Source organism: Arvicola amphibius, chromosome 11 (genome assembly GCF_903992535.2).
Source record: "Arvicola amphibius chromosome 11, mArvAmp1.2, whole genome shotgun sequence".
NCBI classification, from domain to species: domain Eukaryota; kingdom Metazoa; phylum Chordata; class Mammalia; order Rodentia; family Cricetidae; genus Arvicola; species Arvicola amphibius.
Genome location: NC_052057.2, coordinates 74,029,291 through 74,055,308, shown reverse-complemented (window position 1 = coordinate 74,055,308; position 26,018 = coordinate 74,029,291). Strand labels below are relative to the sequence as shown.

The following is a 26,018-nucleotide window of genomic DNA, read 5'->3' as shown; positions in this document are numbered from 1 at the left end:
GAGTGTAGGCACTTGAAATAAATTGTTTTGAATTACTAAATGTTTCTAGAAAAACAGCGGTGTAAGTAGCTCTGGATGCTGGTTTTGAAGGGGAAGACAGCCGTGACGATTATTTTAAAGATAATCCTTCGCGTAGTGGAAAAACCTCACGGGCTCTTGGTTGGTATTTCGATTTGTGTTTTTGCTACTGTTGCGAGGAGGGAAGCAAAACTCCCGGGTTGCTAAGGTTATTTTTCTTATGTGTTTATAAGGGGACATTTATACAAGTGTTAGGGGCCATGGCTCCCTTAGTACTCTGTAAAGTTTGTCTTCCCTGCTGTGGAAGTCGTTTTCTCAGTGCAAAATGAATCTGGGCTGTTTCTTCCCGCAGTGAAAGTGAAACCTGTTCCAGTCAGTGTATCTAGGTTCCCCCAATACTCATAGGACTATAAGTTAAAGGCGTGCATGAAATTTGTGTTTATTTTCTTTAATATTTTATTTTTTGCTTAGAAAAAAAATCATAGCTTTTCGTAACACAGTTCCTACAGGCGTCTCCAGCGTCATCTCCTTTTAGCTCTCCCCACCCAGCTTTTCATTTTATTAGTCCTTTTCCCTTGGCTTAGTAATATAATTCGTTGTTAAGCGTTGCTTTAAATGCACTTCCTGACATTTCTGCTGTAGAGCACACACTATTTGTTAAAAATTACAGCTCAGAGATGCCCTCCGTTAACTCTGACAGTAACTGCTTCTTCCACAGAATCGCGAAGACTCTGTAGCCGCTTCACGCGAACGTTTTGTTTTGCTCAGCAAGTTTTGTGTTGTATCTTCTAATGTAGGTTCTTGGCAGACGAGTTGGCTAAAGACAAAAGCAGGATTGTTAACTCTTCACCCCAGCTGTTGGTTTTGACATTGGCTTCAAACGTTGGAGAAAACTGGTTTTTAATCACCGTATAAAGCCGAGCGTGGTTGCACCTGCTTGTAATCCCAGCAGCTGGGAAGTGGAGGCAGGAGGATGAGTTCAAGGAAAGCCTTCCATACATAGCAATTTGAGGTTAGCCTTGGCTACGGAAAACCTGTTCTAAAAAGTCACGGAGGAGGGGCAAAGAAAACAAAGCAAGGATCACACAAACCAGCTAGGAAGTTGCTCCCGCTCTAGATAGAAATCACAGTAAGTGGGAGGTGGAGGCTGCAGGATAAAGAATTCGAGCCTCCTCCCCCCCCCATGGGGGACTATTTGAGACCCTGTGTCAAAATAACAAAACGTACAATAAAATCGTACCTCCTTAGAATATAACTTAGGGCACACTAGGAGCTAGAGTACATTAGTATCATTAGTTCCCTTTCCCTGAGAAGCTAGACTTCCAGGGGTAGGTAGCACAGCCACTGAGAACGGACACAGAATAACCTGTTGAAATAGTAATAAAAGCCCATGACAGAGTTGACCAGACTGCTGGGCTGGGAGTAATGCCTGTGAGAAGAATGCCGAGTCTTTCTCTCCCTGCCACACTACCCGTGACAAATGCGGAGACCCTCCCGGGCCAGGAGCAGCGGCCACGTCACAGGGATCCCACTCCCCTCCTCCCTGGGCACTGTAGCGTGTGCACCGTGGCCTCCGGGGCTGCAGGGGGCGCCCTTGGCCGCGCGGCCTCCGCCAGCTGCCCGCAGGGGCGGGGCCGCGCCTGGCGGTTGGTGGAGTGAAGGCGGGCGGGGGGCTGGGCCCGGGAGGCGGAGCCAGGGCTGGCCACCGGTTATCTGGTCCGCGCCGGGGGGTCGCGGACACCGGCTGTGGCAGCGGCTTGGGCTCCCTCCGCGTCGGTGGGAGTAAGTCCGTGGGCGGCGAGTGTGGGAGGCCGCGGGGTGGGTCCGCGCCCGGGCCACGGTCGCCGCGATTGGGCGGGGGCTCGAGCCTGCCGGGCGGAGCCGGGCAGCTGCGGGGTGTCGCGGGGGCGGTGCGGAGGGGCAGGGTCCGGGTCGAGGTCGGCGGGCGCGGGTCGCGAGGCGGTGGCCGGGCGCAGTCCCAGGTGCAGGGCTGGCGGCTGCCAGGCTGGGGGCGGTGCCCTGCACACGCGCCGCAGACTCCCGGGTGGCCGCCCGACCTGCTGCTGCCTGGGTGGTTGAGAGCCGGTTGCCTGACAACGCGTTGACGCTCTCCGAGGCATCGGCTCCCCGGGACGCCCGGAGATAGTGCTGGCTCTCCCGCGCCTTCTCCCAGGCAGGCGCGCTGCGGCTGCGCTAAGCCTCACTGAGTGCTTGCACCTCGGGGACTGGTTAATGTTTTTACTTTGCAAGTCAAACTTCATCTCCATATCTCTATGAAGTCTGCTGGGTTTTTTGTTTCTCACTGTGGTTGCTTTATACGCTTGAACCGTCTCTCTCGGTTTTAGTATTTTTATTTGGAATTTGAGTTTGGTATAAAAAAGACGTTTTGTTTTGGGGGACGGGTGGAGCGCAGGCCTCGTCGTGCATGTGGAGGTTAGAGGACAAAACTTTTAGTTCTCTCTCCTTCCACAGTGTAAGGATTTATAGAGAGCCAGTTATCCTGAGAAGCTGAATTTTATATGAAAGATGGCTTCTCGTGTTAATAAGCAAAAACGAACCCTGAGTAAATTAGGGAGACACTTTTTTCTCCTTATTTTTCTGTGAACTTTCTGGTGTTGAATATCTGCTGACATGCTCCCATTGAGAAGATCTTTTGGATCTCCTGCTCAAGGATGGTCTGGGAAGGGAGCAGATAGGTTTAGATAATGCAATCACGCAGGGGTGCTTGCAAGACACCCCTCCCCCCTTTAAATGTGGTTTTCAGAAAAGCTTGACTTAACTATTACAAATTTAAACAAATTTCACACTCTCAGTTTGGTTGTGAGCTGCCATCTCACCAGCCCTCCACACTGTCTTTTAAACATCATTCTGAATGTACTGTGATGCGCCTCCTGAGCAGTAGAAGTGTTGGGTGTAGCACAAATTCTAATTATTCTTAATAATAAAATCCCAGAGTCAGATATTAGGGGGTGAAAGCTGAGAGATCAGAGAAGCGGTGCAGCCAGCCACTAGAGAGACCTTTTACATCTACCTATGCTCAGACGGAAGGGGTGATCCTGTTCTCAGACTGTCTCCCCTGACTGCTTTAGACTGCACCTCAGACTGCATTGTTGGGACTGCAAATGTCTCCCCCAAACCTCAGACTGCAATGCTCAGACTGCATCTGAGCTTCTGTCTCCTCCTGCCTTATTCCTCTCTCCCTCTGCTCAGCCATATAACTCCTGTCTCCACCTTCCTAGTACTGGGATATGGCACCACCTGGAATCTAGTGGCTTAGCTCTGCACTCTGATCTTCAGACAAGCTTTATTTGTTAAAACACAAAATGTCAGTACAGTTGGACCAAGTGTATTAGCAATTCAGCATAGCCAAAGCTACTTCCTGTCTGCCTGCTGCTACTGTTAATGTTTTGAAAATAGTTGCTCAAACTTTAAATGCTTTCATGTATTTATTCATGCCCAACTTTGTGTCCTGCTCTCCAACCTTGTGTTCTTCCTTCAGCAATATAGAGCATATGCTTTTTAGAAAAACTTGGAGTGATTTGTCAAAGTCTGGATATATCTGTAGTCAGTTCATGAGAATGTCATCTGCAGAGGAGGAAAAGGCTGAGACCCTTGCAGGGTAGACTTCATCTCTCCCTTTGCCTGCCACAGCTCTTTTACAGGCGCCCCCCCCCCCGCTCCCTGCCTTATTTCTCCCCTAGGGTTTGTCCCTAGTCTTTTTCTCTTGCTGTAGAGTCATTTTCTGCAGGGCACTGCCTCCTATAGTTTTAATAATTTTTGGTTATGATATTTTTGAGATAAGGTCTCACTATATAGCCTGAGCTGTTGTTGACACTTCACCCTACTAATTACTGGGGTTATAAAAGTATGAGCCACCATACCAAACAGAAATCAGCCTCCTCACTAGGTATTGGGGATGGAATCTAGGGTCTCACACCAACTAGGCAGTGATCTGCTATCCAAGCTACAACCCCAGCCCATTAATAGACATACATACCAAACCCAATATCATCAACAATAATAATGCTATTTTTTGTGGGGGACAGTGTCTTGCCATATAATATGCTTAGGCTATCCTGGAACTCCCTATATAGTTGATGAATGTTCCAGAGATATTTAAATTGTTGGCATTTTTACTGAATTCTTTAAAATTAATCTCATATTTGCTCCCCAAATTCCAGACTGACTAAACTATCATTGTGGCAGGGGATATGATCTGAATATTAGGGCAAGGATCATATTTTATTTTACCCACCTTCCCCACAAATCTAGCATCCCTTGCAGTCTAGAGTAGTACCCTGATTTACATGAGAGTCACGTTCCATTTCTCATGCTCCCATATTGGGGAGAATATGTGCTCTGTCCTACTTGGGAGAGAGAAGGATAAAGAACATTTTCCCGTATGTTGACTTGGATTATGACAACCAAGAATTGGTAACTAATAATTTAAAACTCACTATACTTTAAATCTAGAGGCTTTCCCTCCTTTCCTCTTGCCCCTTTCCCCTTTTTTTCTCTTTCTCTTGATTTTTCTTTTACTTTTTTTTTGTTTTTTTGAGACAGGGTTTTTCTGTAGCTTTGGAGCCTGTCTTGGAACTGTTGTGGACCAGGCTGGCCTCAAACTCACAGAGATCCGACTGTGATTAAAGGCGTGTGCCACCACTGCCTGGCTCTTTTACTTTTTTTGTAGGGGAGGTTAAAGTAGATCTTCTTTTTTGTTTTTTTTAGAAATGGATTCAGAATCTTACATATGCTAAGTACTTGCTCTTTTTGTGAGCTGTGCCTTTTACAAGGTGAATGTGTAAGTACGTGAAGACTGTGGAAATAGAATGACATCAAATTGCTGCAGTGACAAGTATCAGATTCCCTGTTACATGTGTGATGCATAATTTTTCTTCATAACTCTGTAGTAATTAGCACTTCCATTTTATAAATGAGCAATCCTAGATATAGCTTAAAGAACATACCTTGTATTAACCAGAATCAGTAAACGATGAACAGTGGGTTTCTAGTTCAGGTCTTTTAGCAGAACTACTTTCCTGAAAACTATTTGTTATCTACATACTCTGTTTGTAGCTACTAAGGAAAAGCACCTGATAATAATACCATGGAAAATGTAATTGTACATTCTATATAGTGTCTAGACATTGTGGAATTCTGTTGCTTTCTTTGACCTGATTTGGGGGGTGGAATTTAATTATTAAATTATAAACATTCTTACAGTGTTTTGTATATAGGCCTTGCCCATCAACCTAGCCCCCATTATCCACTAAATAATTTGCGCACAATTTTGTGGCTGAAATGGTCTTCCATAAATTGATGCCCATTTTTAGGAATAATGAGAAAAACAGACACGAGAGCTACAGGTGTTTTATGGTTTAGGCCTTTGGGGTGCCAGGAACTGCTTTGGGGCTCACTATGACGTTCTGTTGACAATAAACAGTTGTACAGAATATCAGCTTCAGATAACATCCTGTTTCTGGGCATAAGAGCTAAGCCACTCCGACTGGAAACAGATCCCCAGTACTGGAGTGTTGCTTGTTTACATTTTAATCTCCTGCTGTAGTTAAGATTCATCAAGATGTCCCGTCATAGAATTTCCCTACTTCCTCATGGCAAAGTTCTGTTTTCTTATGCCCTCTCCTAAGTCACCCAAGTCAAGCTCCAGTCATAGAATTCTTTTCTAATACCTTCCTAATAAGCTCAGGGGTTGCCATTGGTGTGTGTTTGATGCATCCATACACCAGTGGTGTAGTAAATGACTCACCTAACTTGTTTGACTTCAGTAGTATTCCTGATAGTCTTCGGCAAGAGTCATTATCAGGAAAAAGGTCGTTGGTTAATGTATGTTTTGTTGTGGTTACTGTTACTTAAAGTGAATTTCAGAATTTGTTAAATATTTTGCTACTCATTAAATTTGATGAGGTTTTAGGAAAAAATATGTTTGGAACATTGTAGTTTTTTTTCAGTGTAGTTGTGCACTCTGGCGGCACAGGTAGGTGGCTCTCTGTAAGTGAAGACCAGCCTGACTACATAGCGAATTTCTGGCCAGTCAGGGCTACATGGTAAGACCCTTTCTTAAGAAAAACAAAATTAGCTTCAGTGAAGAAAGTGATCTTTTCAGAAAGTTGTGACTAATCTACCCAGAGGCATACAGGTCTTGCGCAGGTAACCACAGCTGTTGTGATTTCATGAGAGCCCCAGCTTTTTCTGATCCAGAGCTAAGCGTTTCACAGCCCTCTCCATCCCCCGCTCCTAGGTTCTCTCACCCCCTTTCCATGGTGCTTCCACATTCTGGGTGTGGAATATACACGTCCCTTTCGGGCCCACACACTCACAGCCACTTAGTCTCGGTGCTGGTGACTTGAGTCTGTGTTAGCAGGCCCTGCAGAGGGAAGCATCTCTGACCTGCGTGCATAGTTGCACACATCTATGGGTATGAGCACAAATACTTAGCAGGCAGTTTGACAGTGTGTTCCCTTAGCCATGGCCTTTTGACCAGCTTTACAATACTAGGCATGGATCCACTCCCGTGGGGGCAGACCTCAGATCCATGCAGACAGTAACTGATTATCCCTTCATAACAGCCATGCTACTAATTGCTGCAGTGGGCACATCTTGTCTACCGTGGTCCAGCTGGGTAGGACCATTAATACCCTTACCCACAGTGATCTGCATAACATCTTCTAAGCTAATTACAAAATAAAATTAAAAATAAAAGGAGTTTGGATGAAAGGTACTTGAGGATGGGCTGTGCTTTTCCCACAAATTAAATTATTAAATGGATGAAAGGTACCTGGGGATGGGCTGTGCTGTTCCCACAAATTAAATTATTAAATGATAATCTCAGTGCTCGGCATTGGTAGCCCTAAGAGTACTTGGTCAGGGAGGTTCTGGAGGTTTTCCAGAGAGCACGGGTGTAGTGAGGAGCTGCGGGCAGGCCTGTTTTTCATCCCGCCCGGCTCCCGCATGGTTAGCTTTACACCCGAAATAATTACACGGAAACTGTATTCTTTTAAACACTGCCTGGCCCATTATTTTCAGCCTCTTATTCACATCTTGACTAACCCATATCTAATAATGTATGTAACACCATGAGCAGTGTCTTACCAGGAAAGTTTCAGCATGTCTGGCCTGGCAGCTGGCTTCATCGCATCTGGCTCACTGAGGAGAGTCATGGCAGTCTGCCCCACTTAGGAGAGGCGTAGCAATTGTCTGAGCCATCTACCTCACTTCCTTCTTCCTGTTCTGTCTACTCCACCCACCTAAGGGCTGGCCAAGGCAGTTTCTTTATTAACAAATGAAATCAACAGATAGATAGAAGACACACCTACATCACACGGGCTATTGTCTTTGTCCTTGGTTGCCAATCACAATCCTGGGTTGCCGGTCGTAGAAAAACTAATCTTGAGCTGACTAGGGAACATACTGTCTATTATGTGGTCCATTTATGTGACACTTCAGAGTTAGACTTATGGAGTGGATATGAGATGATTGGTGTTCTGGGTTTGGCGGAGGGGAGGGGCTACAGAGGGGCACTGACCCTGTGGGTTCTTATTCTGTCAGGAGAGTCGCACAGAGACATGGCGTCTCAGAACAAGGCTTATATTCACTGTTAAGCACCAGGGAGGCAGCATGCGGGGACACTTCAACTGCAGTAAGATACGAGCTCTGTGGCACCTCAGGGACCTGCTCTTCTTGTCTCATCACAGAGACTGGCTTAGGTTACCCACAGGATCTCCTGCTTCATGCTTCTTTTGGTCTTTTTTGTTGTTGCTTTTTGTGGGGATTGGGCAAGCTTCACTATGTAGTCTTGGCTGGCCTGGAACTGAGAGTGCAGAACAGGCTGTCTGGATGAATGACCACTTGCCTCTGCCTCCTTAGTGCTAGGATTGTGTCCTGTCACTTCCAGCCTTCCTCGTGATTACCTTTTCCATCAGTCTCTTCGCCGTGTTAGGACTATGCCTGGGGCATGTAGCTCTTACTGTCTGAATAAGGCAAATGTTATTCTGTGGCTATTTTCTGCATGTATGTGCCCTTACTATCCGAGAAATCATTGTTTTAGGGCAAGCAAAGCTAGTCAGCTTCAGTGTATCAAATAAAGGTAATAATATTGTTCTTTATTAATAAATTAACTATACATAACACTATTTTAAATAGAACATTTTTGCAGATGTGTGTTATTTTAAAATTTTGAAACATCTGGGTGTTCTGGAACTTGCTATGTATGTCTCTGCCTCCTAGTAGTGGATTGAAGGCATGTGTCACTGTGCCCAGAAATGTATTTTGGCCACATTTACTCCTCCATTATTATCTCCCCCTCTCACCTACCCTCTTCCTTTTTCCAAAAAGTTCCCTTTCCATGTTCATGTCTTTTTTAAAATGACCCAATGAGTTTAATTAATTTTTCTTTTCTTCTTTTTTTTTTCGAGACAGGGTTTCTCTGTAGTTTTGGAGCCTGTCCTGGAACTAGCTCTGTAGACCAGGCTGGCCTCGAACTCACAGAAATCCACCTGCTTCTGCCTCCCTAGTGCTGGGATTAAAGGCGTGGGCTACCACCGCCCAGCTCAAAATTAATTTAAAATAGTTAGGAAGCCGTTTTTCAGGGAAAAGTTTTTTTTTGAAATTTTGTAATTATATTTATGTACAGAAAACTCAGCAGTACATTTAACTCAGTTAAGTGGTGAGTTCTTTGGCCTTTGCCTTTTCCAGCTTGGCAATTTGAGCCACAGATTTAGGACCCAGGACGTTGCCTCCCCAGTGGTGGCGGATCTCATCTTATCTGTCGTTGAGTTGGTCTTCTTTTTTTTTTTTTTTTTTTTTTTTTTTTTTTGGTTTTTTTTTTTGGTTTTTTTTGGTTTTTTTGTTTTTTTGTTTTTTTGTTTTTTTGTTTTTTCGAGACAGGGTTTCTCTGCGGCTTTAGAGCCTGTCCTGGAGCTAGCTCTTGTAGACCAGGCTGGTCTCGAACTCACAGAGATCCGCCTGCCTCTGCCTCCCGAGTGCTGGGATTAAAGGCGTGCGCCACCACCACCCGGCCGTTGAGTTGGTCTTAATAGCTTCCACCAGCTTGGCCAGAGCACCCTTGTCTTCCAAGTTAACCTGTGTGAAGGCAACAGTGGTGCACATCTTTCTATGGACCAGCCGCCCCAGCCTGGCCTTTTCCTTGATGATGCAGTAGGGGACCCCCATCTTCCAACACAGGGCAGGCAGGAAGACCAGCTCAATGGGGTCTACGTCGTGGGCAATCACCACCAGCTGAGCCTTCTTGTTCTCTACCAAAGTGGTGACTGTATTGACGCCCGCTTGAAGGACAGGTGGTCTCTTAGTTGGGACATCCCCTTTGCTAGCAGCTTTCTTCTCAGCACGGGCCAGCAGCCTTTGCTGCTTCTCCTGCTTGGTCTCTGGCCTGTACTTGTGGGCAAGTTTAAGCAACTGGGTAGCTGTTTGCCGGTCCAGGGCCTGGGTGAACTGGTTAATGGCAGGAGGAACTTTGAGCCGCTTATAGAGGATGGCCCTCTGCCGCTGCAGCCTGATGTAGCGGGGCCGTTTGACGAAGCCTGTGAGATCTCTCTTGGGCTGGATGTCCTGCCCAATGCCAAAGTTCTTAGGCCTCTTCTCAAACAAAGGATTCACCACCTTCTTCGCCTCCTGCTTCTTCACGACGGCGGGGGCCGGGGCCACCTTCTTCCTCTTGGCCTTCTTTCCCTTGGGCATCTTGCCGGGCTGGAGGAGAGAGAAAGACAGGGAAAAGTGTTTTAAAGATTTAAGTTCTTATTTCCTTTTTGTTTTTGATTGTGTGAATATGGATTATGGTAATAGCTGTTGATTTCTTCTGTTAATTTCTTCAGTTTATAATTGTATCGAATGTTTTTCATTGTGAACTTTTCATGCATGGGTCTATTGACTGCCTTTCTTTTTCTGTACTTTAACCTGTGTTTGTCGCCTTTTATGGGAAATTGGAGAGGAAGAGAGAGACAGACATATGGTATTTATGTTCATGTTTCAGTTTGAAGTTCCCAGTGTGATTGAGATGAAATACTACCTGTGGACTAAGAGCTTGTCTTAATACTTTACTTAAAACACTACAATATAGTTGTGCTCACTGAAGACTTCTTTTTTTTCAGAATCTACAAAATGACAGATAGCTTGGATGAATTTCTTGAAGAGCAGAAAGCGAAACTGGCCAGAGACAGAGCACAGCTGGAAAGAGACCCGCCTTACATGGAGATGAAGGCAAGATTAGTTGGTAGTCTCCCAACGTGTCTATTATATTGGGTGTGGTGGTGCATGCCTTTAATCCCAGCACTTGGGAGGCTGAGGCAGGTGGATTGCTGTGAGTTCTGTACAGCAAGAATTCTAGGCCAGTCAGAGCTACATAGTGAGATCCTATGTCACAAAGAAACAAACACAACCACCCCCACCCCAACCAACATGAAAAAACAACCAAGCATGTTTCACTAAGACCGCCTCTGAAGATTCCAGCAGTGAGACTCTTCCATCTCATACTTAGTTTGATTAGTATGCCCTTGTTCTGATTTGGAGAGTCAGACTCTAGACGTGAATTGAGAGGTTTTGAATGCATTTTTGGTGGGATTTCATATCCCATGATATTCTCTTTTGTTGGAGTTTTAATGCTTGATTATGTGTTTTACCAAGATGATTGGGAGTCAGAAGGACCAGACAGAGGTTAAGCAGAACAGGTGTAAAAGCAAGTTCTCAGATCTTTATGTGAAAAAGAGCATTTACTGATTAAAAAAAGGTTTAAAAATACATATTAGTAAATTTATTGGGGTAATTTATCTTGTACTATGTAATGAATCTTTTCTGTCCTGCCAACCAAATAATTATCCCAAATAATTATTATTATTTGTTATATTATTAATTATGAAAGCTTGACTAGTAGCTTAGGATTGTTCATAATTAGCCCTTACAATTTAAATTATATTTATATTACATTGAAATTATATTTATATTAATCTGCATTTTATCACATGACAGTACCTCCCTTTAATCATGTACCTTCTGTTTCCTCTCCGTATCTCCTGGTATCTTCTGTGCACCAAGATTCTCCTCATGTAGTGTGCTGCAAGTTACTTGGTGGTAGCACACTCTGAAAGAGCCAGAACCAGCCAGGAGGCCTGCTTATGCTTTTCATCTGCATTTATAAGTACATGGGACCACGCCCAAAGTGGGTCGGGGTATCTTAAAGGCTATTGGCTGAAGGAGTTCTCTCCCCAAAAATCCTGCCTATTCCTCCTGCCTAGCTATTGGCTGTTGATCTTTTTATTACACCAGTCATAGCAATATATCTTCACACAGTGTACAAATATCCCACCACAGTACTATTTGCTTTTTAAAACATGTATGTTAGCAGTTGTTTCTGAAAAGAAATGTCTGGAAAGTTTTCTTAAATTGTTTTTTATTCTGACATGAGTGATTTTTCGTTTAGCAAATACTAAGATTGTGCTAGGAGTCTTCCTGGGCTCTGGGAATCTGCACCGAGGCAGATGGGTGCCATCCCTCAGGACTTAGAGGGCTGTAGCAAGACACCTGCTGTGCCATATGTCTCTATAAAATGGCTCGTTCAAGTCATTTCTGGCTTACCTGTTTCCTAGCATCTCTGGTTTAGCGTCTGTCCCACACAGAGATTATCAAATATAGATGTTAATCATGATATTCTTGTCATATATTTTATTTACATAAATTAACATATGAGGGATAAATATAGATTATGTCATAGCTTTAAAAGGTCATATTGAAATGTTCTGTTTGAGATAAAAATCTCTTCATTATGATTGTTCAGGTAGGAAAACTGAGGCACTGGGAAGTTATGAGACCGAGATGCTAGAGTTGGTAGACACTGAGCGCTTGTTCTTGAAGCCCTGTCAGCGGCTGTTCCCTTCCAAACAGTCTGCCGTGCAAGGGGTTACGTCAGCAGCTGCTGTGCACCTCATCTACTTGTAAGATCTTTATCAAGTAGGGCCATTTTGTTTTAGAGATAAACAAAACAAGACTAAAAGGCGTTAAATATTTTGTTCAGGTAGACAGAGGGATGGATTCAGGTTGGTACCCTCACCCTGGGCAGCATATACTCATAGTTCAGTAGACTCAGGGATGGATTCAGATTGGTACCCTCACCCAGTGGCATGGTATGCTCATAGTTATTTGATGCTGAGGGTGAGTTTGCATGTTTGAGCATTTTACAGCTTTATTAAAAGATTTTTAAGTGCGAGGTCGAGTCACTGCTTGTTGCGGCCTACAGTCCTTCCCTCGGCATTCCTGGGCCTTTAATCGTGCTCTGTCATTTGTCTTCATAGACCTCCCTGTCAGAGAAGGGGATACGAATATGTTCTTGTGGACATATCCATGTGTGCATGTAGCTTTGAGTGTGTGGAAGGAAGTCTTCCTCGATTGCTGCCACCCTCTTTTTTGAGATGGGCACCCCTCACTCAACCTGGAGTTTCTAGAATTTGCTGTGCTGCCTGGCTAATGAACTTCAAGATCTCTGTGTGTGTCTCTGATCCCCAGACACATGTTATAGACATGCTGCTGGGCCTGGCTTCCACATGGGTGTTGGGAATCCAGACTCCTGTCCTCAGACTGGCAGAGAGCACACTTTACCGAATGAGCTGTCTCCTACCCACTCTTTTTTTTTTTTTTTTTTTTTTTTTAGGTTTTTTCGAGACAGGGTTTCTCTGTAGCTTTGGAGCCTGTCCTGGAACTAGCTCTTGTAGACCAGGCTAGTCTCGAACTCACAGAGATCCGCCTGCCTCTGCCCCCCGAGTCCTGGGATTAAAGGCGTGCGCCACCGCCGCCCGGCTCTCCTACACACTCTTTACACATCATGTGCTCTAACTGTTACTTCTTTTGTGCCCCCCCCGCCCCCCCCAGCAGTGGACACTAAACTCTGTAGCAGAAGCTTTCAAGTTTGTTTGTACTCTTATGCTTCTTGTGCTGGCACAGTGCCTGGCATTTCATAGAGACTCCTGTTTCTAAGATAATGAGTTAAGTATCAGAACAGCTGTTACAGTATGTAAATGATTTTGATTAATTTCTCAAACCAGTCTCTCTGCTGTGTATTTTTTTCTAAGTTATTTGGTACATTGAGTATTGAGATAAATTGTACATTTTGTGGTGTCCCCCTTTGATTTGTAAATATCATGTCTTTTTCAGGGAAAGGCGGCAGAGAAACTCTCTGAAAACAGTAAGCTATTAATCTCTATGGCTAAGGAGAACATACCACCGAACAGCCAGCAGCCCAAGGGATCCTTAGGTATGGTAATCTGTGTGTAAAATTGATTTTAAGATATCCTTAGCAGGGCATGGTGAAAGAGGTTTCTTCAGGACAAAAAAGATGTCTTTGGACCTTTATTTTGGAATCTTACATGTGGCAATACAGACTACATATGAAATGTAACTTGGAGAACTTTGTACCCATTTCATTGATGTTGTCTGGTTGTGACTGATGGAAATAATATTAGAAAATGTGTGACATACTGAAAATTAGTAACAAAATTTAAAAAAGTTTTGAGTGTGTTTTGTGTGTACATGAGAGAGTCTGCTTTTTGATGATTAAAAATGGTAGACTCGCTTTGTTTCAAATTTGCAGTATCTGGCAGGATGACTCACCTGGTAAAGATGCTTGCCACCAAGGCCCACATGGTGGTGTGCACATACATATACAAATAATTTTAATAAGAAAGAATCAAGGAAGTATAAGGTATATGAAAAGTTACTCAGGATCACTTTTTATGTGTGTATGGAGACCAGAGGCTATCCTTGCGTGGGGTTCTCAGGAGAGATCCACTTTTTTTTTTTTGAGATAGGGTTTCTGTGTGTAACTTTGGTGCCTGGAACTAGCTCTTATAGACCAGGATGGCCTCGGGCTCACAGAGATCAGCCTGTCTCTGCCTCCTGAGTGCTGTGTTTAAAGGTGTGCGCCATTACCACCAGGCTGAGAGACCCACTATTTGAGACAGGCTCCCAGACCGGGAACTGAGCTTGGCAGTTAGACTGTGCTTGCTGGCCATACTCCAGATATTGGTTCTGTTTGTTTCTTTTTGGATTCCAAGCAAGCACCACACCGAGTTTTCTACATAGCTGCTAGGGATTGAACTCGGGGCCTTACACATGGCAAGCTCTGTGGCCCAAAGACCATTCTTCTATTGTTGATGACCACAATGGATCTATAAAGTTAGTACTTCAGCCATACTTATTTTTAAAATTATGTCTTAGTATGAAGTATTTGGAAACTTTTTTAAAAATACTAGTTTGTTGATAAATTTTTAATTTTAAAACACACAAATATTGTCAATAATATGTATCTTGTGTGATTCATTGGTGGTGGTTGAAACGTGTCCACAAAAGCAAGTCATACGGTGAGGTCGTTGGTTCAGCCCCTGTTTTCACTGGCCTGGTTCAAGGACTCAGATTCAGTTCCTAGCACCCATTTAGTGACTTAGAGCTGCCTGCCTGTAAGTCCTGTTTCAGAGATCCAATGCCCTCTGCTAATGTCCTCTGGTACCAGGCACACACATAGTGAACAGACATACGTGTAGGCAAAACATTCCTACAATAAAATTAAAGGTATAAATATAAAATAAGTTGGATTATTTTTCTCATTTGAAATTTGTATAAATTAAAATTCAAAGGAATAATTAAAAAATTTAATAGTAGATTATTTTAGATACTAAGCTCTTATAGTCAGGCAAAATCACTGAAATTCTGGGCTTACAGCTTGGCTGATTGGGCTGCCATGCTTTGTGATGTGGCTTGCTTGTTTTTTCCTTACAGTGTGGACATTGTCTTCCAGGGATAGTTGAATATGTATGAGAAGACAATTGACATGTAATTGGGCCATTAATAATAAAGTTTCCTTGTGTTTTACATTTTCTGCAAGGGAGTTATTCTATGCCCTTACGTACGAGTAATATTCTAAAATATAATATTCAGCAGCCTCTGCCTGTTCTCAAATTGGAGTGACTTGGAGTTCTGACTGAGGCTGTTCCTTTTGCTTCATAACTGTATCCACTCATAGGCCTTTCTTTCAGACAGTATAAATCTGATTTGAAAATCTGTACTCAAATCTCAGTTTCTTCTGAATTTATTTCCACTCCACTACTTTTATGCTTCCTACTGGATGCTTCTGTGTGGACACCATGGCCTCTTGCCATCTTAGCAAGCTGCTTCCTCATTCTTGACTCCCCTTTTCCTTTGCTTGTTACATCAGATAATTAGGAAGGTGCAGTGGCTTTTAATAGACTAAAATTCCTGCTGTCGAGTGAGTTCACGTTTCTCTAATCCCACCGGTACTCTTGTCTGCAGGCTTCCTCTCTGAGTGGTGTGCTAACCTTCCAGTGTTCTCTTTCTTTTATGCAGCTGTGTTATGTCTCTGATGCTGTTTGGTATCTCTTCCAGAAACGAATCTGAGATGTTAGTCTATGTTTCAGACTCTTCAGTGGCTTCTCATCTCCTGGTCTAATTTTAGCTTTCACTGTTGGGATGGGGTGGACTGTGTTTCTGCTAGCTGACACAATGCTTGGCATGTTCTTTGCTTGGAAAAAATAATTTTGAATGAATGAATGAATGTTCTCATTCAGTTCTCTTGGGAATATAGAGTTTAATTTAATATAGACCTTTTAAGATTTTTCAACTAAAATAACTATATGATTTACAGTGAATACTAATGAATGCTATACAGTTTTGTCTTGGCTAGGGTTACTATTGCCATTATAAAATGCAATGACCAAAAGCACTTGGGAAGGAAAGGATTTATTTGGCTTACATATCCTGAATCACAGTCCATTGAGGGAAGCTAAGGCAGGAACTCAAACAGATCAAGAACGTAGAGGCAGGAGATGATGCAGGGAGGGCTGCTTATTGGCTTGCTCCTCATGGCTTTCTCAGCCTCCTTTCTTGTAGAACTCAGGACAACTAGCCCAAGGGTAGCCCTACCCACAGTGGGCTGTGCCCTCCCCATTAATTAAGAAGATGCTCTACAGGCCTGATCTTATGGAGGCATTCTTTTCAACTGTGGTTTCCTCCTCTCAGATGACTTTAACTTGGGACAATTGACATAAAACTAGCCAGCTCCATTTTATCTTGTTTATTGTGTGAGAGAAGCAGGAACAGGATTCGTGTACAGTGGCGAACAGTGAGGAGAAGCTGCCTCAAATGATGTCTCGCCTGTGTAGGGATCTTAGATTCTCATCCAATACAGGTCAGTCTGGTCAACTGTATCTATGATAGCATAGTTAAATATAGTAGTAATAATCAGAAATAATATATATAAACCACAAATACTCATTTTTGCCAGTGAAAACTATTGAAGTCTTAATGTACAAATAGCAAGTAACACGAAATTTTATAATTTTGTAAATACATTTCTTTAAGATAATGATATACATGGATAATATTGTTACTTTCCATTTTACATCCCTTAAAAAGATTTAAGGTAGTATTATAATGTCTTCTGAAACCAAGTTCCTAGATTTGGATTAGATAAACTTCAGTGTTTAAGAGGTGAATTTGCTACAAGAGTGTCCTCTACAAAGGTCACAGATGTAACAGTGGCAGAGTGTGTGTCACACATTTACAGAGACCTGGGTTCAAACCCTGTAACTCTCTCACGTACACACACACACACACACACACACACACACACACACACACACACTCACACTCTTTCTCTTCCCCTTACTTCCCCCTTCATTTCTCTTCCTCTCCTGCTTTTCCTCCCTCTCTTCTCACTGCCTCTCCCCAGACCAAACAGAAGAGCAAGGCAGGAATGGCATTATATACCTGCTTGGGGCAGGAGGCTTGAGAGTTTGGAACCATTCCTGACTTTGGATACCTGGTTTAAGTTCAGAAGTCCACAGATGATTTTCATTTTCCCAACTGGCTATATTGTTTTTGGAGAAACTACTTTGGTAATTCTTGAGAATGATTTAGAAAGCTCAGAAGTAAATTACCTTTGTTTGCAGATGGCATGATTCATTGTGTAGAAAATCTTGAGGAATCAAAGCTGGGTGGTGGTGGCTTATGTCTTTAATCCCAGCTCGTGGGAGGCAGAGGCAGGCGGATCTCTGTAAGTTTGAGACCAGCCTGGTCTACAAGAGCTAGTTCCAGGACAGGCTCCATAGCTACTAAGAAACCCTGTCCTGGGGGGAAAAAAGAAATTCGAGGTGTCAGACTACCAGGAGGCAAATCTCTGATAGATGAATTTCGGCTAGATAAGGCCCTGAGACCACAGACTCCAGTATGTCTTTGCTTCTGCTGTGTCTTTGCCTGTTTGCTGATACCATCTTTCTCTGGTATCTGGCATGGTGTGAATGCATGTGGGAGATTCCCCACTGCCTGTAATATAGTGTTTTTATCTCATGAAAACATCCTGTTCTACTGGGCATTTTTACCTGTGGATTATTATGAGATGATTCCTCCCTAAGCTGTACTGTCTAATTGATAATAATAGTGTTAGCTTATACAGAGTTTTGATGAATAAAATAAATACAAGGTCCAGTTAATGATTAAGGAAAACAGTTGAGTCCCAGGACCCAGGGTGGCCTGAGCTCCTTCAATCTTCATGCTGAAAGATGCAGTCATAGGTTTTGGTGTGCATCTTTTGCTGAATGACAGACAATCTTAGAATAACTTCATGTTAGATCAGATGTTTTGATAATAGTTTTGAGGTTAAAAAAAAAAGCCCAAGAAGATAATTTAAAGTTTTAAGAAGACATATAATTGAATGAGGAACTCGTTGAGGTCAGGGGACAAGACAAAGCCCCCAATTATGATTGGCTAACGTAGCTAGGGCTCGTTGATGACCAAAGGTGATGATTAATTCCTTATGCCCATTTCTGTCTTCAATCTCCTGATAAAAGAAACTATTGCCTTTCCGGCGGTGACGACCTCCTTACAAGAACATGCCTCTCGCAAAGGATCTCCTTCATCCCTCTCCAGAGGAGGAAAAGAGGAAACACAAGAAAAAGCGCCTGGTGCAGAGCCCCAATTCCTACTTTATGGATGTGAAGTGCCCAGGATGCTATAAAATCACCACGGTCTTTAGCCATGCACAGACGGTAGTCTTGTGTGTCGGCTGCTCCACTGTCCTCTGTCAGCCTACAGGCGGGAAAGCAAGACTGACAGAAGGATGCTCCTTCAGGAGGAAGCAGCACTGAAAACACCTGATTCGAGATGAGTGGGAACCATCCCAATAAACACATTTTGGATAAAAAAAAAAAAAAAAAAAAAAAAAAAAAAAAAAAAAAAAAAACTATTGATGAGTGGATATGCACTCTCAAGATTTAAAATAGAGCTGACTGGTTCTTTTTCATATGTGAAAGTTTAGATTTGTGATTCCTTGAAGATTTCTTAGAAGTTTACCTTTTGAGATAAGTAATAAAGTGATTGGTTCTTTTTTTGTCACTGAAAAACACAGCCTTCCAGTAACAGAGCATCCTGCTTACTTACACATTGTTAATCTATAACAAGTTGCTTGAGTGTGAATGTATATGTGTGTTCTTGAAAAATTTGTTTTTCACCTGTGATACATAAAATGTTTAATTGTGTAAGGGATGTGCAAAACACGCTGTTTTTCACTAGTATTCATTGTAATCATTCACTTGAAAACCAAAATGTGACCATATTGTAATTTTTATATTGCCTAAAAAATTTTGCTGGGATATGTAAGCTGAAAGGGAAAGAACAAAGACAGTTAAAATGAATTAGAAGAAAGACATCCAGAATGAAAGAGCTGGGAGAGGAAAACATCAAGAGTGAGGGATTAGAAACATCAAGAGAGTGAGAAGGAAAACCTCAAGAGAGACAGAAGGGACATTTCTGGACAGAGATAAAGATAGAGAATGGAGAATACTAAAGGAGAATAATGAGAAGGTCTGAAGGAACCATCGAGAGAGTGTGTGTCTTTCCCCACCCCCTCAGACAGAAAAGTCTAGTGCGCTGACTCCTTGGGTTCCTTCAAGCCCTGCGCTGCTGGAGGCTGGTCCTCAGGAAGCAGTAACTAATATTTTGATAAATCTTGTGAAGGTCAGCACATCAGTAACTTTCACATAGATTTCTATTTTTTTAAATTAAGTTTTACATTAGTATACAAGGTGAGAATTTTTATTATGGAGTCTTTATATATGTATATATGTTACTACATTTGTTTTTATCTGCCCCTCTCCCATCACTTTCCCTTTGCTCCCTTAACCTTATAGTTGAACACATCTTTTAAGAATACATTATATTTATTTATTATTTGGGGGTGGCAGCCTTATGGAGGTCAGAGAACAACTTGTGGAAGTCAATTCTCCTTCCTTTCATTGAATGGAGTTAAATGGAGGCTGTCAGGCCTGGGAGCAGGTGCCTTTACCCACTGAGCTATAGAACTGGCCCTCAACACATCTTCTCCTTGGTTCTTAACTACATTTATTAGTGTGTGTGTATGAAATGTGGACATGAGACTCTGGGCATCTGTATGAAGATCAGGGACTGTTTTCACTAGATGGAATTCGCCCTCCCCATGGGATCCAGGAACTGAAGGAGGTCATCAGACTTTTTGGGTAAGGGATTTTTACTTGCTGAACCATCTCACTGTTCCTTGAATAATTGGCTGCTTTTATTGTTTCTTTCGGGAATTATCTTTTCAGCTTATTAACCCATTTATTGATTAGATGATCTGCTCTTTTGATGGGTTTATGTTTTCACAGTTGTTTCTATACCCTGGATACTCATCCTTTGGTGTGTCATTGGCAAAGGTTTCTTCCTTCTGTAGGCTGTCTCATCGCTCTGGTGATTACTTTCTTGCCTGTGCAGTACTTTTGCGATCCCATGCCATCCCATTTGCCACTTGTTGGATTATTTCTGAGCTATTGGAGTAGTCGTGTGCAGGAAATTCTTGCCTTTGCTCTGTCTTGACGTGTTTTTCCTATGCTTTCCTTTAGACTTCAGTGTTCCAGGTCAGATATTAAGGTCTCTGATCCATTTTTAAATTGATTTCTTTGCGCAGGATGAGAGAGATGGATTTGGTTTCATTTGTCTATGTGTGAAAACCTGATTTTACCAGCACCAGTTGTTAAAGAGGCTGCCCTTTCCCTAGTGTGTGTGTGTTAACAGCTTTGTTAAAGATTAGGTAGTTGCACGTATATGGATTTATTTTTGGGTGCTCTATTCTAGTCCATTGTTTGCTGTGCCTCATCCCCTGTGTGTTTGTGTGTGCCTATGCATTCATGCATTCGTGTATGCAACTGCTACAATTTATTAGTCTTTACCTTTCTCCCCCTCTTTTTTGGAAGGCAGGCTCTCACTATATAGCCCACCTGCCTCTGTCTTTTGAGTGCTAGGATTAAAGTCATGTACTATCACACCTAACAAATAATCTCACAAAATTTGTTTACATACGCTGTGTGTGCAGATTCCTGTGGAGCTGTGGAGGCCAAAAGAATGGGTCAGTTCCCCCCAGACTGAAGCTATAGGCGGTTGTGAGCTGTTGATGTGGGTGCTGGGAACTAAACTCTGGAAGAGCAGCAACTACTGATCCATCTCTCCGTTCCTCTTTATCATATTTTTATTTAGATGGGGACTCTCACTGAATGGAGCCTGCTGATTTGGCTAGTGACCGGGTAGCAAACCTGAAGGATTCTTATTTCTCTGCCTCTTTTGTGTTGGATATCAGGTGCTCATTGCTCTTTTTACCCTCTTATGCTGGTAAGACAGGTGTTTTATTGTTGAGCAATTTCCTCAGCTCCTTTAAGTCTGTTTTTGTGCCACTTTTGTTACTGTGGCTCAGTAAAAAATTTTTTTCTTTTTCTTCTCTCTCTCTTTCCTTCCCTTTTCCCTTACCTTCCCTGAGACAGGGTTTCTCTGTATAGCCTTGACCCTCCATAAACTTGCTGTGTAGACCTGGCTGGCCTTGAACTCAACAGAAATCTGCCTGCCTCTGCAGGAGTTTGAGATTAAAGAGTGGCTTGCCACTGCCATGCTCAGTAATATAATTTAAGATCAGGTTTTATGTTCTTCTAACATGACTCTTTCAATTAAGGATCGTTTTAGCTATTCGAGACCTTTTCTTTTCAATATGAATTTTAACTTTTTTTTCTGAGACAGTGTCTTTAGGTTTGGTATGGATTGCATTGACTCTGTAGATTGTAGTTGTTGGTATTTTTCCGCTCTTTACTCTTTTGTCTCTTTTCTCTTTTGGGGGCCCGCCAAATAAGTCACTTAGCTCCCAAATAAATCACACACGGAGGCTTGTTATTACTTACAAATGTCCGCTCTTAGTCTGGTTCGTTGCTAGCCAGTTTTTCTTAAATTACCCCGTCTACCTTTTGCCTCAGGGCTTTTACCGTCTCTTCAGTATATCTTTACTTTCCTTCATGTTCCGTGTTTGGCTGGGTGGCCGAGTGGCTGGCCGCTGGCCCCTGGCCCTTGACCCCCGATGTCCTCCTCTCCTGATGTCTCTTGCTCCTCTTTCTTTTCTAGATTTCTCCTTCTGTTTATACTCTATGCCTGCTAGCCCCACATATCCTTGCTCCTGGATTGGATTCACTATTGGCCATTCAGCTCTTTATTAGACTATCAGGTGCTTTAGATAGGCAAAGAATCACAGCTTCACAGAGTTAAACAAATGCCGCATAAACAAAAGTCACACATCTAAAAATAATATTCTATATCAGCAGATGGTTTGGGTAATACAGCCATTTTCCACAATAGTGTTGGCTATTTTAATTTTCTTTATTCAGTGTCTAAAGTTTCCTTATGTTGAGACCTGTTCTTTCTATTCCTAATTTCTTCAGGGCTTTTTATTATCAAGGGATGTTGAACTTTGTAAAAAGCCCTTACTGCATTGTTGGAGGTGGTTATATAATTTCTGTCCTTAAGTCAATTAATATGTTGAATTACATTTAGGATCTGTATATGTTGAACTCACCTTGCATCCCCGAAATGACATAAGACTGGTCATTGTCCTAGATGGCTTTCTGTTGCTGAAATAAGGAGAAAGTTTCTGTTGCAACCTGAGGAGGAAAGAGATCTTTTCAGTCTACACACAGCTTATAGTTCACCCTGACAGGAAGGAACCGGAGGCAGAAACTGAAGCAGAATCCTGAAGGAGTAATACTTACTGGCGTCATCCTCTCTATGGCTTCTTCAGCTTGGCTCGTTAACCCAGGGCTTTGTTTGAACTGCCATCTCTAAATAATGACATGGAGACTTCTTATTAATTATGAAAGCTTGGCTTTAGCTTAGGCTTGTTCCCAACTAGCTCTTACAACTTTAACTCATTCTTTTAATCTATGTTCTGCTACGTGGCTCCTTACCTCTGCTCAGTACCCTGCATCCCACTTGCTCCAGTGTCTGGACTGCAAATTCCCCACTCAGATTTTAACCCAGAGTTTCTGTCTCTTCCCTGAAGTCTGACTATCCTCTTCTGCCTAGCTATTGGCCGTTCAACTCTATTAAACTAATCAGAAGGCGCCTTGACAGAGACACATCTTCACAGTGTACAAAAAGATTATTATAACATATCATAACACAGGACCACTTTCCAGGGGTGGCACCTCCCACAGTGGGCTGGGACCTTCCCACATCAGTTATTAATCAAGTAAATGCCCCACAGACTTCAGGCCAGTCTGATAGATACATTTTCTCAATTTAGATACCCTCTTCACAGATGACTATAGTTTACATCAAGTTGATGAGAAACTAATCAGCCCAGTCATGGTGTATATGATCTTAATGTGTTCTTGAGTTTTATTTTCAAGAATGTTTAAATCCATGCTCATCAGGAAAATTGATCCGTAGTTTTCTTTTGTGTTCTTAACTGATTTTGGCATCAGGGTAATACTGCCTTCAAAAAGTGAGTTTCATACTGTTCCTTCTGTTTCTGTTTTGGGGACAGTTTGAGGGGCATTGTTAGCAGCTTGGCAGAGTTTGGTAGTGAAATTATTTGGTCGTGGACTCTTCTACATTGGGAATGTCTCATTATTATAGATTTAATTAGGTTGTATCTTGATTTAGGTTTGGCAGGTCGTCTGTGTGTTGGAATTTATACACTTCTTTTTGAAACAGATTTTTAGCTCTTTGTGAAAATGTTTTTTTTTTTTTCATAATACACCCTATTGGAATCCATAGTAACTTCTACTTTATCATATTTAATTTTATTAACTTGATTCTTTTCTTTCTTTTGGTTAAATTGGCTAGGAATTTGTCGGTTTCATTTTATTTTTTAAAAGAACCAAGTCTTTTCTTGCTCGTCTGTGTATTATTTTTTTAATCTTTATTTCACTAATTTACACGTGGATCTTTATTATTTCTTATTTTCTACTGTTTTTCACTTTGGATTGTTCTCATTTTTCTAAAACCTTGAAATATATCAATTGATAATTTGAGATATCTTTTTATCTGAAAAATAATTATTGTGTATATGTCTAACTGTCTGTGTGGGCATGAATTAACTGGAAAGACTGCAAATCTGTAAAACTTCATGACCTTACTCAAATAGCTTAAAATTTTACTGCTAGGTAAGTAGAGGCAGGTGTTTTACCACAGCACCAAGAGGGCAGAAACAGGATGAGAGTTCAAGGTTGTCCTTACCTATATAGAGAGTTTCAGGCCAGCCTTGGCTGCAGGAGACCCAGGCTCTAAATAAACAACAACAACAACAACAACAACAACAAAAAACCCAAGTAGAACTGCTGGCTAGTTGTTTTACATAACCTAGAGTTACCTGGGAAAAGTAAGCTTCAGTTGAGGAATTGCCTTGCTCAGATTTGCCTGTGGCCAATGTCTGAGGAATTGCCTGTGTTGATTGACTTGAGAAGTCCCAGCCCACTATGGGCCTGGGCTGTGAAGGAAAGCCAGCTGAACAGGGGGCAGTTCCTGCTGGAGTTTCTGCACTGACTTCCTTCTCTTAGAGGTTGTTACCTGGAAGTGTGAACAGGAACTCTTTCCTCTTCCAAGTTGCTTTTGGTCATGGTAATAAAATATTCTGACCTAAACAACTTAATTCCATGGCCCAGTTAATAGAATTCCTTGCATGATTTCATCTTGCTTTTTTTAGGTCTTTGGCAAAGTCTCTAATAGTGAAATCCAATCTTTTGTGTGTGTTGCCTGTACAGCTGAATTTGAGTGAATAAAACTTTAACAGCCACAGAGTTATTTAAAAAATTACTGATTTTTTAAAACAATTTCATATATGTATACAGTGTGTTTTGATTGAGTCAGCCTCCTCCACTCTCCCCTCCATTTCCTACTCTATCGACTCCGTCACTTCCCCTCGCAACTCTGTTGTCTTTTGAAAAATAGTCCACTTAGTGCCATCTGTGTGTGTATGGGTGAAGGGCTGTGTGGCACCCGAGGGGCCACATCTGAGAGGAAAGCTAGCACATCATGTTCTAGCACTCCACAGCTAGGGTAGATTTCCGTGTGGGCCTGCCCACTCCTTTTGGTTTGGATCTTGACTTTGTGTATGCAGTTTCAGCTGCTGTGACTTGTGTGTGTGGTGCTGTCGTGTCCAGCGGGCACTGTGTTTCTGCAGACGCTCACCTCTGTGGTAAAGTTGAAGCATATTTGTTAACTATGCAAATATGGGATGCATTTCTTTAGCTGTGTAAAGATGCTTTGCATTTGTTTATGTTGTGGACTATTTGCGTAACTATGAAAAAGTGTGTGCATTTGTTTATTTATATGTGTAAAGATGTGCTGCTGTTTTACCTTGCCTGCCTACAGCATCTGTTTGATCTAATAAAAAGCTGAATGGCCAATAGCAAGGAAGGAGGTGTAGGTGGGACTTCTGGGAATGGAGAGTCAGTAGGAGGAGGAGTTTAGGCTTGAGAGGAAAAAAGGATAAAGTAAAAGAGACAACAGGGAGATGCCAGGGGCTGGCCCGCCAGCATAGAGGAAGCAGGAAAATAGGACAGACAGAATGAAAGAAAGGTAAAAGGCCATGAGGCAAAACGTAGGTGAAGAGAAACAGGTTAAATTAAGTTAAAAGATCTAAGATAAGCCTAAGCTAAGGCCAAGCATTCATAATTAATAATAAATCTCCCTCTCTCTGTTTTTGGGAACTGGTTGGTGGCCCAAAGAAAAAAAAATCCAACTTCACACATTCCCTGCTTTTTCCTCTGACAGGGTCAGGGTATCAGGTCTATAATCCATTTGGAGTTGATGCTCTGTTACAGCAAAACTTTTAAAGAATTGTTCATGTTTTCTGTCTCTAATTCTCCTCTTCAGGTTTAATCAGGCTTTCTGTTTTATTGCTCAACCACAGATTTCAGGTCACTAATAATTCAAACACAACCACATTTAATGGTTGTTTCTGAAATTTAATTAAAAAATATTATCATGTTTATGAAGTATTTTCTCACTTCTTCCATGATCTGTTCTCACTTGGCACGGTAGCCCACTTTTATTTTTCTCTTCTGTTCTAGTCCCTCCTTGTACAGAGAACTGTTGATGCCGTTGACCTTGAACTGCTTGTCTTTAGAAAGTTTTCTTGTAAGGTTGTCCTGGGCTTGAACTTAACCACACTCGTGTAAAACTACTGGTAAATGATGAGAATGGCCCATTGTGCCCCCGTGTGTGTCAAACACATGCATGCTATTTTCTTTCTTTTGAGAAACCTAGAATCTTGGTCATTTTTATAAAATCTTGGGCATTGATTCTCTAATAGCTTCCTGGGAAATAGCACTTATGTGTGTTGTCACAACTGCGGTTGAAGGGACTACTGTGTTGTGTGTGACCCCATCTGGGAGGAGCCCTTTGCAGCTGGTGCCTGGTTTCTGCTGGACTTAGCTGCATACTACTCTTCCTGTTGCTAATTTTGGTTTTCATCTTTTTACTGTAACAAAGTAAAGTTGTTCCGCCTGCTGTGGATTCTGCTCAGTTCTCAAGCTTGAGGTGCTCTTAGGACACTCTCAGCGGTCTTTGTTCTTTTTTTTGGTTCCTCTCTAGTTCCCAAGCCCTGAGCAGGAATGCATTGTATATCTGAAGTCCGTGGGTGA

The 26,018-nt window shown here is 42.3% G+C and overlaps 3 protein-coding genes across 7 annotated transcripts in view; 2 read left to right on the top strand and 1 right to left on the bottom strand.

Moving 5' to 3' along the window:
* The first annotated feature begins 16 nt into the window (after positions 1 to 16).
* Positions 17 to 26,018, top strand: part of Cspp1 (centrosome and spindle pole associated protein 1) — a 102,841-nt gene continuing 76,839 nt past the window's right edge. For 3 of the 5 annotated variants that reach the window (XR_005287368.1, XM_038347306.1, XM_038347304.1), the window contains exons 1-3: positions 1,711 to 1,800; positions 10,143 to 10,251; positions 13,192 to 13,291. Coding sequence is in view for 4 of the 5 variants with exons in the window: in XM_038347306.1 (XP_038203234.1) it covers positions 10,153 to 10,251; positions 13,192 to 13,291 (199 nt within the window). In the remaining variant the exon portion in view is untranslated. Of the gene's footprint in view, positions 160 to 1,710; positions 1,801 to 10,142; positions 10,265 to 13,191; positions 13,292 to 26,018 lie in introns of those variants that run through there. The other 2 variants (XM_038347305.1, XM_038347308.2) reach the window with 2 other exon arrangements.
* Positions 8,797 to 9,733, bottom strand: LOC119826200 (60S ribosomal protein L7a-like). Its single transcript, XM_038347309.1, has 2 exons — positions 9,060 to 9,733; positions 8,797 to 8,810 (listed from the first exon to the last, which is right to left on the bottom strand). Exons 1-2 carry the CDS (start codon positions 9,730 to 9,732, stop codon positions 8,797 to 8,799), a joined length of 687 nt encoding a protein of 228 aa, XP_038203237.1. The 5' UTR covers position 9,733.
* Positions 17,898 to 18,195, top strand: LOC119826201 (40S ribosomal protein S27). Its single transcript, XM_038347310.2, has one exon. It carries the CDS (start codon positions 17,940 to 17,942, stop codon positions 18,192 to 18,194), a length of 255 nt encoding a protein of 84 aa, XP_038203238.1. The 5' UTR covers positions 17,898 to 17,939; the 3' UTR covers position 18,195.